At 54.5% G+C, this 15,537-nt stretch overlaps 1 protein-coding gene across 3 annotated transcripts in view; it reads left to right on the top strand.

The window, feature by feature from the left end:
• Window positions 1–15,537, top strand: part of Glis1 (GLIS family zinc finger 1) — a 195,954-nt gene that overhangs the window by 114,355 nt on the left and 66,062 nt on the right. For all 3 annotated transcript variants that reach the window (XM_078026296.1, XM_078026295.1, XM_040288699.2), the window contains exon 4: window positions 3,647–4,529. In XM_078026296.1, the coding sequence (XP_077882422.1) occupies window positions 3,647–4,529 (883 nt within the window). The remainder of the gene's footprint in view (window positions 1–3,646; window positions 4,530–15,537) is intronic.

Here is a 15,537-nt window from a genome sequence, read left to right as displayed (position 1 = left end):
GGATCAAGGGCCTCAGGATCTCACCTAGACGGCCTAACATGTGGGACATATAGGGAAACTGAGGCTCAGGAGGACCAGGGACAGGTCAGAGATGCCTGATCTCCAAATCAAGGTGCAGCAGTTTGGTTTCTCCTGAGACCTACTCCTTGCATTGCAGATGGCTGCTTTCTCAATGTCTCTTACAAGGTCACCCTTGATCTGTGTCCTAATCTCCTCTTCTTTTTGCAGGCGGTACCAGGGATTGTACTCAGGGGGACTCGACCACTGAACCACATCCCCAGCCCTATTTTGTATTTTATTTAGAGACAGGGTCTCACTGAGTTGCTTAGTGCCTTGCCGTTGCTGGGGCTGGTTTCACTTCGAGATCTTCCTGTCTCAGCCTCTCGAGTTGCTGGGATTACAGGCTGTGCCACCATGCCCAGCCTAATCTCCTCTTCCTACGAGGAGATTAACCTCACTTAGCCTTAATTACTTACTCAAAGGTCCTGTCTCCAAACACTGCCACACTGTGGGGTTGAACTCTGACATATGGATGTGGGTGGGCATAGTTCAGTTCCCAACATGCAACACACATCTTTTAGGGCTTTAAGCTGTGCATGGTTTACCAAGAGTCAAGTGCATTTATCTGCCTAATTATTCACAAGACTTCCTAGCAGTGCCCAGTTTCTCTAGGAAAATTCATTCTATGTTAGGTGGAAGCTGTGCTATCCTAGGGCGAGCTAAGGAAGGGGGTTTGTGTTTGTTTGACACAATAAAAAATATCATTTGTCATTTTGAATGTTATCTTGACAATGGAGGGCAAGGAGAGTCTGTATCCAATGTCCTACTCTGGAAAAGTCACTGCTACCAAAGTGACTTTGAGCTGGCACTTTTACAAAAAGAAAAGAGGGCCCAGGCCAGCACATACCCCAAATCCTGTTCCTTACCCACCACTGCTGGTACTATGCACTTGGGAAGCCTCTCAGTCTCAGGCCCCTTGGTCTGCCACCTGAGCGCCTCCCACAGCCACTTGCCAACCTTCTTGCCTCCAGGTTAACTCTCTAATGCTAACCAAATGGCTCCCTCTCAGCCAGAGACTGCATGTGCATGTTCTCCCACTGAAGTCCCTCTGTCCTAGGGTCCCATTGCAAATAAGCAACAGTCACAGGTTCTTCCTGTGGGCCATGTGCTCCGCTGAGTGCTGTGTAAGGACTGACTTCCCCAACCCACCATCACCATGTGGTGGGGAAACCGAGGCCAGAGGGCTATGTACATAGGCCAGCGGCATCTAGCCGGTTGTGAAGAGGTTTAAATAGCCTCAACGACATCCTGATGTTGTCATTCCTGTGCGTAAAGTGGCTGCCCCCACGGCCATGGTTAGAATGGTGCAGAAGTCTTCACTCCATACCTTACTGGCTCTCTGGGTGACCTCAGGCAAGAAGCTGAGCCTCCTTTCCTTAAAACAAGGTTAGAAATACAGAGTGAGGGGAGCTTGTGATCTGGCCCCGGCTGCCCACCCTCCTTGGCAGCCACACCAGCCTCTTGGCAGGCCCCACACACTCATATCTCAGGTTGTGACCCCCGAGCCCCATTCCCCACCTTGTTCTTTTTTTTTTTTTTTTTTTTTTAATACTGGGGATTGAACTCAAGGATATTTAACCACTCAGTTCAATTTATCCCCAGCCTTTTTTTTTTTCATTCCAATAGCTCAGTCCCAGAATGCTCAAGCTGCTCCTCTTTGCTGCTATTAATGATTAGCCTGATAACTGTTTCCAAAAGGATGCTCCAAACAGAGGCTTTCCTGCTGCCTTTCTCTGCCCAGCCCACCTGTGCCAGGCCCACGATGGCAACTCCCTACGCAGCATCCGTGCTTTGATATTTTTAAACTCCACAAGGTCCTCACAGTTAGGTCTTCAATACATGGAGCTTTCTGCTAGCACTGGGAGGGGGTGTGCATTTGCTGTCTGCCTCAGAATCAAAGCTCCTGGTTCTCCTGGGCACAGACTTGGCAGCAGACTCCTTGGGTGGGAAGAGAGTTTGCTGGTGAGGGAGGTGGAGGGTTACTCATTATAGCTGAGAAACAAACAGAAAATCCTCTGCCACACCTACATTCAAGGAGAGTGTCAGGTCAGTTGTACATAGGACATGAGAGATGGGCTCCTAGTCCAGGTATGGCATGGGTTTGCCACTGTGCGATGGTGGGCAAGCCTTGGGCCCTCTTGACTCCTCCATCTCTGCTGTGATGGAGTTGGAACCCGTACCCAGGGTCCCTAGCTCTGGATCCTCTTCTGCCCTGCACTTGGGGCTGGAACTGAGGGTGCTGCAGTTACAGGGAGCCAGAAGGGAGGGGCTGAGGCTGCAAGACCATCTTGGAAATAGAGGGACCACAGCAGTGCTGTAGCACAGTGATAATAGCATCATGCACCATGCCACCCACTTCCCAGAGGACTGCCACTTGCTCCTGGCAACTGCCCTCTGAGTGCTACATAGAGACTTAGTCCTTGTTTCATGGGTGACGAAACCGAGACTCAGATGCGGGGTGGAGGGGATCTCATGAGGTGTCCTAGTCAGACTTTAGGCACAAAAGTGGGCCTTTTGTTCTGCTGGCTGGCTAGAGGGGCTTTACCTTCCTGGCCCTCTCCTTTTTGGAGTCCTCTGGTGACAGGCAGGTCCTGGTGTCTCTACCTGTATCTTACCTGGTCCCCAGCCCAGGATGGTAGGCCCTATGGTGCGAGAATCCTTTTGTCTTCCTGAACTGGGCCTCCTGTGAAGTGGGCAGAGGGGATGCCTGTGCTTGTGAGAGGCCTTCTCCAGGAGACTGTGTGCCATGTTGAAGACAGCCACGTTGGCAAACCCCAGTCCTGGCATCTGCACCACCCTCACTGTCATGGGGAGGATCTCTTCGATGTCACTCAGGACTTGCCTGAGCTGGCGCAGCTGGGACAGGGCTGAGTCTGGCCTTAGGCCCGGCCTCCTGCCTCTGTGTGCTGCCCTGCCCGGCCTGCCCCTGGCTTCTCCCCAAAATGTCATTTTCATGAAGTCCTGGAGTCTGGGCCTGAAGTTCTGGGCCATTCCCCTGGGGGTCTTCTCCTCAGTTAGTGTTAAGGTGCCCCTGTACCGTGGTTGTGCTTCAGATGCCCATTCACTGACACCAACAATGGGGAAGACAGGCTGCTTGGGGCAGAACTTCAGAGGACATTTTTAGAAGATTTTTCACTTTCAAAAAACTTCCAGAGATTAAAAAAGATTTCAGGGACATGTAAGTGGAATTTAAAACCCACTGGACCTGGCTATTCCTCAGAATGCCAGGCTCAGCCTCCTTCCCACAGAACCCACAGGGGTCAGAGCTTCCTCTGACCCCAGTGCAGGGAAGACCTCAGGGCAGCCTGGGAGGAGGGCCCCAGGGCTGGAGTGGGGGCTGGTTTTGGTAAAAGGATGAGTGGGCCTTCCGGCATCTCCTCTTCACCTGTTCCAGCCTCCTGCCTCTCAACTGACCCCCGGCCCTCTCCTCTCCTCTTCCCTCCACACTCTGCTCTGCTCTCAGACCACCCATCTCTGGTCTTCCTCTTCCTTTGCTTTTAGCCTTTGGCTTCTCTGGCAGCCCCGACGAGGCCTCCCCCTGTGCAGTGCCCACCTCCTCATGACCTCCCTGATCACTCTCTTCCAGGTCTCCCAGGCCACAGGCCACATATGTGAATGGCGGCCTCCCAACCACACCACACATCAAGCAGGAATCCCTGCCCGATTACCAGGCCATGGCCGAAGCCCGCACACCCCTGTTGACTCACTGCCGGGCCCCACCAGCCGCTGGCCTGCACACGGATCTGGACCTCCCCAGCAGAGGGCTCGCCAACCCTGCACCTTCCTGCTACCTTCTGGGCAGTGAGCCCAGCTCTGGCCTGGGCCCGCAGCCTGAGGCCCACCCTCCTGAGGGCAGCTTGAAGCGCTGCTGCCTCTTGGGCCTACCCCCGACTTCCTCGGCCTCCTCCTCGCCTTGCACCTCCTCTGACGTCACCCCCATCATCCGTTCCTCCCAGACAGCTCTGGTCACCTGCGTAAATGGACTCCGGAGCCCCCCTCTGTCAGGAGACCTGGGGGGTCCTGCCAAGCGGGCCCGGCCCAGCCCTGTGTCCACTGAGAGCCACGAGGGCAGCTTGCAACTTGAAGCCTGCCGGAAGACGGGCTTTCTGAAGCAGGAGCCTGCGGACGAGTTCTCAGAGCTCTTCGGGCCTCACCAGCAGGGCCTGCCGCCTCCCTACCCTTTGCCTCAGTTGCCAGCTGGCCCGGGCCTTACAGGCCTGGGGCTGGGCCTGGCCAGCAGGATGGTGGCCGGGCGGCAGGCGTGCCGCTGGGTGGACTGCTGTGCAGCCTACGAGCAGCAGGAGGAGCTGGTGCGGCACATCGAGAAGAGCCACATCGACCAACGCAAGGGTGAGGACTTCACTTGCTTCTGGGCTGGCTGCGTGCGCCGCTACAAGCCTTTCAACGCCCGCTACAAGCTGCTCATCCATATGAGGGTGCACTCGGGTGAGAAGCCCAACAAGTGCATGGTGAGTCCCTGCAGGCTGCCCGGCCTCGCCCCAGCCCTGCAGAGCAGCGCCCATCTCACTCCCCTGGAAGGGTGCCCTGGGAGCTAGGTACAGTGCTGTGGGTGTGGGCCCTGGTCAAGATGGTCAGTGCCGCCTGGTGTGGTGGCACCAGGGGCTCAGGAGGCTGAGGCAGGTAGACTGTGAGTCCAAAGCCAGTTTCAACAACTTAACAAGGCCCGAGCAAGTCACGGAGATGCTGCCTCTAAATTAAAAAATACAAAGAAAAGGGCTGGGGATGTGGCTCAGTGGTTAAGCACCCCTGGGTTCAATCTCTGGTACCTCCAAAAAAAGGTGGTCAGTGCCACTGTCACAGCAAAACTTGGCAGTGCCACACTGTCCTCACCAGGTGCCCTGCCCCCGACCCTGAGGATCAGACATGCATTAGGTCTGCTTTAGCATGCTGCATGGCCTCCTAGGTCAAGCGGGCTTGGCCAGCCTCTCTCACGTGCACATGCTCCATGCTCCACCTGGGAGAGGCCTTGACAGGCAGGCAGTGACACTCCTTCAGCACTGGACCTTCACCTAGTGTCCTTCCCAGAAAGGCTCTTGGACCTCCTCCCAGAGCTGCCTACAGCTTGGCTGTCCTCAAGGAGCACTGGGTCCTCACAGGCACCTGGCCTGAGACCTCTGGGCCCCTAGAGAGGCTTTGGGCTAAGGTCAGGGGTCATAAGATAAGGCCCTGCAGAGCACCAGCTCTGGGAGGAGGTCCAGAGCTGGTGCTCTGCAGCTAAGGTTTCTGTGGAGAGAAAGCAAGACGCACGTGTTTGTATGCACACACATTCATGCACACACACACACGCACACACATTCATGCACACACACACACACGCACACACACACACACACACACACACACACACACACACACTGACTGCTGGCAGCTTGGCCTCTGGCCCTTCTGACTGGTCGTTTCTGTATTGTGCTCTCGCTGTGGTGGATATCTGTCACCAGAGGCCGGGAGCATAATATTAGTCCCTGATGCCCTCTGCCTGCCCCCAAGGCCCAGCTGGCCCTCCAAGAGAAGCTCCTGCCTGGGAGCGGAAGGCTGGGCCTAGGGTGTGCTCCATAGAACAAGGAGCCTGGGCCACCCAGGCCACCGCTCAGTCTGGGCAGCAGCAGGGCTGGTCTGCAGGGGTCAGTGTTGTAGCCAAGGTTGATTTCTTCCAGGTCTGTGCACTGTCACTGTCTCTGGCCCCACCTCGTGGAGCCTTAGGTCTGGGAAGGAGCAGTGTCCCTCCCCCAGGGAGGCCAGGCAGGAGGCAGGAAGCTCTGGCAGGGCCAGCGCTCACCTCGCCTCAGGCCTGTCACCTGTGGGGCCATGAGCCAGGCATATACGGGGTCAGCTCTCCAGGCCTTGAGATGAGAAGGAGTTGATTTCACAGACAGGTGAGCGGCAGTGAGCCATCCGTGCCAAGGACAAGAGGAGGAGGGAGCCTGGTGTGTGGAGAGGAGGTGGGGGGGATGGGCTGAGCAGGCCATGGATTTGATTTGTCATCTGCCTTTGGGCTGAGAGTGTACAGGCGGGGGGCTGGTGACTGGCCAGGCTGGGGATGCCCAGTTCATTTGGGGTTTTAGAACATGTGGCTTGCCGGAACATGTGCCCCTGCTTGGGAGGCCATGACCAACAGAGAGTCCTCGGGCCAGGGCTGCTGGGAGGTGGTCTGGCCTTTCTCTCCCTGAGACCCTGGAGGGACAGCTGTAGTTCTCTGTCATGTGGGTGAGCCCACTGGTGTCTGCGAGGGCCTCAGTGGAGGCTACCTTGTCCCATGAACCCCAATATGATGTAGTCAGTGACCTTCTTGCAGTGGGGCCTCCTGTGTGGGGTCACAACATCCAGAAGTATCCGTGTTGGACATTGGGGGCCTCTAGATGATCTAGTCCCCACCCATTTTCCAGCTTGGGAAGTGGAGGCCCAGGGAGGGAGGCCCGGCGGGTCAGTGCACTCTCAGGATCTCTCTCCTAGGCCTGCGGGATCTCACCTGATTCCAGACTCCACAGGACACTTGGCTCCTGCCTGGCCCCGGGGACCCAGACCTGGACTGTCATATTTCCTGTCCTGGGGGACCTCACACTCAGGGATGGGTCCCTGAGCCATCAGGGACGAGGACCAGTGGCAGCCTGGGATGGAGTTTGCCTAGGTCCAGGGAGGGGAGGCCTGGCAGGCTTCCTGGAGGCGGTGGTGTCCAGGCTCCCTGGTGACTGTGTTTAGTCTTTACAAGGGTGCTGTCAAACCCAGGGGTTTTTACAGGTGAAGAAACAAAGTCCAGCCAGCCTCCCTCTTGCTCCTAGGTGAGCACTTGGTCTTGCCCTTTGGGATCAGGAGCACAGTGATGGTTACACTTGCAGGCAGTTGCTGAGTGCTGAGCGTGTGCAGGTGCTGTTCTAAGTGGTAGAACCACTGCCCTGCAGGATGATATCGTTAACCCCCATCTGCAGATGAGGAAACTGAGGATCAGAGAGATTGCTCAACAGGCCCTAGGTTACACAGCTAAAGACAATAATATTAGCAACAACAATAAAAAAAGGATCATTGTAGTAGTAGTGACAATAAAAATAAAGCCTGAAGTTACACAGCTAGTAACCATTGGAGTGGGATTTGAACCCACGTCTTTCAAAACGGCCATGCTCTTGTCCATAAATTTTCTGTTAATGATTCTCTGGAGCCTTAGGGCCGGCCCTGCTGGGTGCCACCATCTGCAGCTGGCAGCAGCAATCTCCTCCCACATCTTCCGAGGCCTCTCAGAGCCTCTAGGAGCCCCTCCTGCCTGCCATGGGGTGGGAGTGCTCTCCCCGCACGATGCTGGCACAGTAGGTGACCCAGGGCTGGGGCCCGCCCCCAGATAAGTACAATCTCCCTTCCCTGTGAAATTATTAATTTCTCATGACAGGCGTCTGCTACCATGTGCTGTAATAGACAAAGGAATTTTGGACCTGGAGCCTCTGGAGAACAGGAAATAGATGAGACATTTTGATTGAAGAGTAAATGGCCACTAAAATAGCAGTTAATCCTTTTATTATCTCTCCAGCAGCCGCTTCCACTGTTCTTTCATGAGGTAAGCTCCCTTCTCCTCATCCAGACGTAACACCCCAGCCTTGCAGCTGCTTTGAATTTAGACCGCAGAGTCTCTGCTCAGTACCAAGCAGGCCTCAGGGTGCTGGCAGCAGCCAAGCGCTCTGCCCGGCCGGGCACCTTAGTCCTTTAGCCAGGCCTGGACTGGGGACTCGGTGGCCCCAGGGGAAATGGTGCCGTCTGTCCCCCTCCCTCCCCGCTGTGCAGTCCACAGGAAGCTCCCTGATCTCTTTGCAATATCCTGTTGTGTTTCTTACGTTGCTTGAGATGTCTCAGCCTTATGAAATCCGGGGCTTCTTGTGCATTGCGATAACAAGGTTACATCCAACCCAAACACTGACGCGACGCCTCCAAGACGTCAGCTCTGAAGATTAGTCTCGTACTTTCTTAGGTTGGTTCTCCCAGAGGGCCAAAATTCTGATTGTGTGAGGCTGCAGAAAGGACCAGCCTGTGGAGGCTGCTCCTCTGCACACCAGGAGACAGAGGCAGAGGGAGAAAGGACAGCTGCTCAGAACCGTCCTTTTCCTATCCTGGGTTTTATAAATAACAAGAAGAAGGATCCCTTACTTTGCTACAGAATTTATCCAGAGCTCTGACCCTGCACGGGGAAGGTGTGGGCAGAGGTGCAAAGCCCAGGTCTGCATCCTACACACCTGGGTCCCGGCCTGGCTCTGCAGATTGCCAACTGGGTGACCTCAGGCAGGGGACCTACCCTCTCTGAACTAGAGGATACTTGACTGTAAATGGAGCAACAAGAGTATAGCCTTTTAGTGCTGTTGTTATGAGGGTTAAAAGAGATGATGCAGGGAAAGTGCTTGGGTAATTCTCTTCTTTCCCCATCACACTCTTTCCTATTGGTCATCTAAGGAGAGTAGTATAGTAGCCCTAGGAATGAGAACAGGGTTGTTTATAGAGATTTTTTTTCTGATAAAGAAACGGAGGCTCAAACCAGCCATTGGTGGCAGAGCCTGGACTCAAGTTGGTGAGTCCAGCAGGTTCTGCAGTGCTGGGCGGGCGCGGCCATCCGCGGGTGCTCCTGCAAGGGCAGCTCACCAGCTGTGCTGCCCACGTATCCTAGGCAGACCTGATCCTTGTGTCTTGTCTATTCAGCCATTTACAGGTGACTACTCTGCGCCCGACAGAGTCTGAACAGGGTGCCCGGTACTGGCATGGGGGCAGCAGTCAGTGGCACTGGGAGGGGGCTCTTGGATGTGTGTCCTTCTGTCTGGATGAGCAGCTGCAGCCTCAGGGCTGAACTCCATCCTGCCAAGCCTCCTCTATCCCCGAAAGTCAAAGATTGTTTTATCCAGGCTCCGTGCTAGTTGTTCTCCATTCCACCTCCAGAATAAAACTGCTCAAGTTGGGCGTGGTGGCGCACACCTGTAATCCCAGCAGCTCGGGAGGCTGAGGCAGGAGGATTGCAAGTTCAAGACCAGCCACAGCAATTTAGTGAGGCCTTAAGGAACTACGCGAGACCCTGTCTCAAAATAAAAAATAAAAAGGGCTGTGGATGTGGCTCAGTGGTCAAATACCCCTGGGTTCAATACTCAGTACCAAAACCAAAACAACAAACAAACAGAAAAAATTCCAAGGCCTGGAGAGGCTAAATCCCAAGATCACAGTCTGCCCCAGGGAGGGAATTGATACCAACCAGATCTGCTGACCTGCCTGGCAGAGCTGTGAGCTCTGAAGAGTCTGAAGAGTCCAAGATCTATATTGCCTGGGGTGTTCAGAGGAGAAGAGGTTGAATGCATTCTGGGACACAGTATGTCCAGCTGTGAATCTGCAAGTTCATTTTACATAAGAAACTGTTTCTGATGTTCATGATCAAGTAGCCTTCTCTGCTTATCCAGCTCAGCCGCCTGCACCATTCCATGGGCCACACTGCTATTTACCACCCATCACTTTGCTCAGCCCTTTCCTTCAGCTCTGTGTTTTTCAAATCCCAGTGAGTGGAGCCCTCGGGCATCCGCTCCTGCTCCCAGCCCCATGGGATGAGCACGTTTCAAGGCCAACACCCCAACTCATCTCAACATCTGTGCCTCATGCTAAGGCTTCCCTGGGAGCCTGCAGAGTCTGAGAAGACAGGTGGACCATCCAACCCCATCATGTCCAGACAGGATACAGAAGACAGGGTGGTTGGGAGCCCAGGATTGCACAGCAAATGAGCATCAGTGGGAAAACGGATAACCACAAGTTGGGGAAGGTTTAGACTGTGGGAAAGTGGCCCGTGGATAAGGGAAGACGATGGGACTCGAGGCTTCTGACATCATGGGAAGAGGCTGCCCTTGAATCCTGCAATATTTTTGCTGGATGGTGGAGGGAAGTAGGGGAGCCAGGAGTTGTGGATCGGAGGCCTGGCTGTGCGACCCTGTCCAAGTCGGTCAAGGGGGATGGGAACATTATTAAAACACTTGGGTGCTTTTCAGCTTGTGGGGGGCCTCCAGGACACAGCCAGCCCTTAGAACATTCCAGGAGCCTGGGATTCCTATCCCCATTTTACAGACGGAAATGGGAAGTCTAATTCAGGCCGAAGTTCAGATCCCAAGTGCACTGTGGGGTTACATTTGAACCCAGACTCCAGATGGTGTCCCAGCTTAGCTCCATGCCACCATCTAGGCAGAGAATCACGGTTCTGTTTGCAAGTATTGACGGAAAACCCAGACCTGAATTCATTCAGCAAGCTGTCACTGGGTTCCTCTTTGTGCGCCTGGGTGGGCCCCTGGATCAAACCCGGTCTCTCCTCCAGGCCTTGGTCAGTGGGGAAACTGAGAGGCATTTGCATGGAACCATTTTGCCCAAAAAGTCAGTGTCCCATCATCTTGGACCTGTTCACCATGGCTTGATGGGATTGTTGCTGTTTTGTAGGGGAGGACACCTTCTGGGTTGAAAAGTGAGACATTTCACCTATTCCAAAATTAGTTACCAGGCTCCCTTGCCGGAGGCTAGAATTTGTGGTCAAATTAAAAAGCTGCAAAATGGAACATGTTTTAAAGCCACTGCCCTGGAGAATCCTGCTGTAAATGAGTCCAGAGAGGCCAGGATCATCCAGCCAGCTCAGGACGCCAAGTCCACCCTCTTTGGAAATGGGCCTGAACTTCACCTCATTCGGGGTGGAGGAGGAACTGGGTAGGGAAACGGCTTTGGGCAAAGGTGGCCTGCAAGTTGGCATCCAGAAGCACCCACATGAACAGTCCCTCCTGGCATCCTGTCAGTTCTCATGAGTAGATGGGGATACCAAGGCCCAGAGAGGGGCGTCGTGGCCCAGAATCACCAGTGAGTTGGCAGCAGGCCTGGGATACCTGCCCGATTTCTCCCCACCCGAGGCTTCTCCTCTTAGACAGTTTGCACTCCCAAGGTTCAGTAAGTCCTTTGGGTTTTGGCTCATTCTGATTCCTCTCTCTGGAATGACTCTCCCAGCTCGGCACCTCCTACCATCCTTTGCCACCCAGTGCAGAGCTCCCCCGCCCCCAGCTCTGAGCCTCCTGCTCTCCCAGCACGTGTTGCCCCTTGTTGGACAGCTTCCTGGTGTGGCCAGGTGTCTCGGGGATCACAGGCCCCTCAGCCCTCACCTGGATGGTAGAGAGCTGAGCCCACTCCCTAGGACCAGGGGCTCTCGCCCATGGCCATCCAGCCTCTCTGCTCCAAGGTGGTGAGCTGTTGCCTGGACGCTGTCCTCTAGAGCCTTGTCCTGTGAAGTCATGACACTGGTGGGATCTTGAAGATTGTCAGGTTCATCGGGGGCTTGCAAGAAGGCCTGAATTTGAAAGATGGCCGTGCTCTCAGTTTGTGTGCCTGACTTCACAGTCCTGTTCTCTCACCTGGGAAGCGGAGGGTACAGTGCCATTGTAAGGCTCCAGCGAGGGGCTAGATGGCGTACCACAAATGTCTCTCCCAGTGCTGGACACGGCGCATGAGCAAGAGAGGAAAAGAGAGTCGAAAATGGGCAGTGTGCTCAGTCACCACCGCCACCCCCCAGAGCAGCTGAAAAGGTTGTTGTAAATCCCAGCCCTTCCTGGACTGGCTGGGTGAGCTTGGATGGGTCACTGTCTCTTCTGGCCTCAGTTTCCCTAGCTCTGAAACGGAGTCATGTCTAACACTCAGGTCGCAGTAGGCTATTCCAGAGGGCCTCATGACGCTGTGCCCTTTCCCCGAGTGCCAGTGCCACTGACCCAGGCTACCGGGGTGCTTCCTCCTCCCCTAGTTTTCGAAAGTAAAGCTCAGGGGGCTGATATGGAGCAGCTCCTAGAATCCAGTGTTCTTCCTGTTCTCTGTCCTTGTGGTCAGGTGAGAGCCCCAAGTTCCTCTCCAGCCACTGTGCAGAGGGGAGGCCGAGGCTCCAGGTAGAAAGAACTTGCTGGTGATGGGGAGGAGCTGGAGGAGATGGAGGGGGAGACTCACCCCGCTTGACTGCTCACCCGCTGTGCAGCCTGGGACAAGGCCCTCCACTCCCAACTCCCTGTTTGTGTCTGAAAAATGGGAGTTGTGATGCTTACCCCAGGAAACATTGGGGGGCTGTGCTTCCCAAACTGCCAACTTCCCAGTCGGCAACGCAGGGCTTAGGCTGAGCTGCAGACTCCCAGTGAAGTGCTCCTCCTGTAGCTAGAGTACAGAGGGGTCATCTGTGCAGGTCTCCCTCCACCTGGGTGCTCCAGCAAGAGTGGACCCTGCCTTTTAGGCCTCCGCCTGCAGCTCTCCTGCGCCTCCTCCGCCTGCAGCTCTCCTGCGCCTCCTCCTCCTTCTGTTCACCCCTCCCCCTGCTGCTGTGGCTGCATGCCTGTCCCCCTGCCCATCATGAAATTCTGAGCCAGGAGTCAGTGAGCCAGGCTAGGCAGTGGCTGGGCACCCAGGGTAACCACTGGGGCTCTGATCTCCACCCTGCTCCTTAACCAGCTATGAAACTGTGCAGTACTGAGTCATGTGGCCTCTCTGAGCCTCAGTTTCCTGCCCAGGGAAAGGGGACTGTGTGGTTTGAATTGTGATCATGTGCATGGAGCTCTGACCCCATGCCTGGAACATACGGGGTACTTAAAGACAAGAGCCCTGGTGCATTTTTTTTTTTAAATAAGTCATCAAACCCAGCTTCTCACAGAGAGAATTCCTGGGAGCGCTGAACTTGAGGGAACAGGAATACTAGCCAAGTTCTGTGAGCTCAATGCTGCTTGATGGAATATGAAAAAAATTAAGGATGAAAAAAACACAACCCTTTGAATTGAATTTAGAATAATATAAGAAAAACAGCTTTTGAATTTAATGTAAATGGAATTGAAACGATTCTCTCATTGGAATGAGAAAGTCAGATAAAATCAACAGTGACTCCGAGAAAGGGTCCAGATCGTGTTTTCAGAGGGGGGCATCCTGGAAACGGCGGACTTCGCGATGGAGCACTAATAGGCTGTGTCTCGCGGGCTGGCAGAGGGGTGATCCAGAGCCAGGGCTGTGCGCCTCTCTGGGAGGCTGCAGCGACAGACCTCGGCATCCATCCACATCTGTTAACGGGGTGATGGGCCAGATGCTCTCTACACCGAGCCCAAGGGTACTCAGGAGATGAAGAGTGAGTCTGTCGAGTCCTCCCTCTGGAGAGAGCCCTGGGCTCATCTCTGGTCCCCCTCCCCTCTGCCAGCCTTTCAGCATGGCTTTATCCATGCCTGCGCTGTGCCAGGTTTGGTGCTGGTAGCGAGAGACACAGTGCGGAAAGCAGAATGATCCGGCAGCAAGGGAATTCGGTGCCTCAGAGATGGAGAGGCAGGAAAAGGCTCTCTTCAGGATATCCTCAGAGCTGGGCTTTGACGTGTGGGTCGGAACTTTCCAGGTGCAGACTGTGAGGAAACTCAGTCCAAGGAAAAGGAATGGCAGGTGCGAAAGCTTTGAGATGTGACAGTCTTGGTGGGCGTGGGTGTCTTCTTGGGCCTGGAGTGATACATGCAAGGAGGCTGGAGACTGGAAGGTGATTAGAATTAAGCCTCAAAGGGCCTCAAAGTTCAGCATGAGGACCTTGCACTTTATCCTGCAGGCAATAGAGAGAATCCCAGAATGGTGCTTAGCAGGAGAGTGACATGGTCACAATTAGATTTAGAGTTTTTGGTGTGGCAGAATCAAGGGAAGGTGACAGGGTGCAGGTGAGGACACCAAGGCCCCAGGGCTGCAGGAGGGCATCAATCCAAGTCTGGAACCTTCTCCCCAGCTCCACCAGAGCAGCCAGGGTCAGGCCGTGCCCCTGGACAGAGGGCGTGGCTGTCAGGCAGCACCGGCATCCTCTGGCCAGGCCAAGCCCAGGGTCTGCACACGAGTGGCTCGAGTGGCTCGTGAAGCTGAGTCCCCCTTGGGAGACAACTTCTAGCACATTTACCAGAGGGAAGTGGGAGGGCATTTCCCATAATGCGGCTCCGTAAAGTTTGCACAACTGTTCTTTGTTTTCCATTCGTCCCCACAATAAATCTTCCTCCTCTGCCAGGACGGGGCCTCTGCGGTCTGTAAGTGATTAGGGCACAGACTCGCACAACTCCGCCTCCTCGCCCTGCATTCTGCTGACGTGGGTAATGATAAAACAAGGCTGTCACTAAGATTGTGGTCTTTTGAGTGGCTGGGAAGACAGCCTGCCCTCGCCCCTTCTGAGTAACCACCCCATGCCTCCCTGGGTGGACTTGCTGTAGTGGGACATCAGCTTGTGGGAGCAGGGGACACTGGAGCTGGGCCATGTGTTTCTTGGGATGGGACAGTGGGACCACAGGTCTCTACAGGGCTGGTATTTTGGGGGTGAGACCAAGAGGTCTCTGCTGGGCCTGGAGCAAGGCTGCCCTGGTGAGTGGCTATAGCAGATCCCAACAGCACAGGGCTTTCATGCAGAGGGTCACATTTGGGCCTGGAGTGATACACGCAAGGGATACCTCCCCTGGGCAGGGTCCTCCAGATGCAGAGTTTTTGTTTTGGGGGATTTTTTTTTTTTTTGGTTGTCAATGGACCTCTTTTTTTCTTTTTTTTATAATTTTATTTATTTATATGCGATGCTAAGAATCAAACCTAGGGCCTCACACATGCTGAGAATCAAACCCAGGTAGAACGCGTTCTATCCCTGAACCACAACTCCAGCCTGGCATGCGTGTTTTGATGGATAGTTCCTGTGCTTTGGGAATGTTCAGGGCAGTAACAGGATTCCAGTGACAGGATCCCAGTTTCACAGTGGGGTCACTGAGATCCACAGAGTGGAAGCTCCCTGGCTAGGTGTCACATCTGAGACTCCACTTCTTGCCCCATGATCCTCCCACTGCTTACAGTACCCTTCAGACCCCTGTTTATCCATAAATCTATGCCTCCTGGTCTGCTGAACCCCAAAGTTTTGGGATTTGCTTATGGGGTTATTTCTGGTCAGGCTTCATTGCCAATGAACACGGCAGTAATCAGAACTCAGGGTTGGTTCCAAGCAGGAAAAGGAGTCTTCTGTGCCCCCAGATACTTCCTTCAGACCCTCCTCCCCTCTCTATTCCCATTGCTCCTCCTCATAGGCCCTGGACAAGGGAAGGTGGCTCACCCAGGCCACCAGTCAGGCTGCCCGGGATTGCAATTTTGTTTCTTGCAGATGTGGGAACTGAGACCCATAGAAAGGATCTGGTTCATGAAATTTCTCAGAGCCAAAGAATCATAGCTCACCATCCTCCCTCCAGCTGGTGTCTTGCTCCGTAGGCAGGGTTCCTAGGTCCCTTGGTGAGAGCTTACCTTGTCTCGTCTCCCAACTCTAAAGAACACTGGCTCATGTTGCATGCATGGGAAAGAAACTTCCAGGCTTCAGCATCTCATGTGATGCTCCTCCCAATCCCTGCTGCACCTTTTGACTGATAGGCCCTGAGGCCCAGAGCTAGAGGTGACCTGCTTGAGGTTACAGCAGGAGAGAGCTGAGGTTCA

This window comes from Ictidomys tridecemlineatus, chromosome 11, assembly GCF_052094955.1.
Source record: "Ictidomys tridecemlineatus isolate mIctTri1 chromosome 11, mIctTri1.hap1, whole genome shotgun sequence".
NCBI lineage: Eukaryota > Metazoa > Chordata > Mammalia > Rodentia > Sciuridae > Ictidomys > Ictidomys tridecemlineatus.
This window is presented reverse-complemented; position numbering and strand designations above follow the sequence as displayed.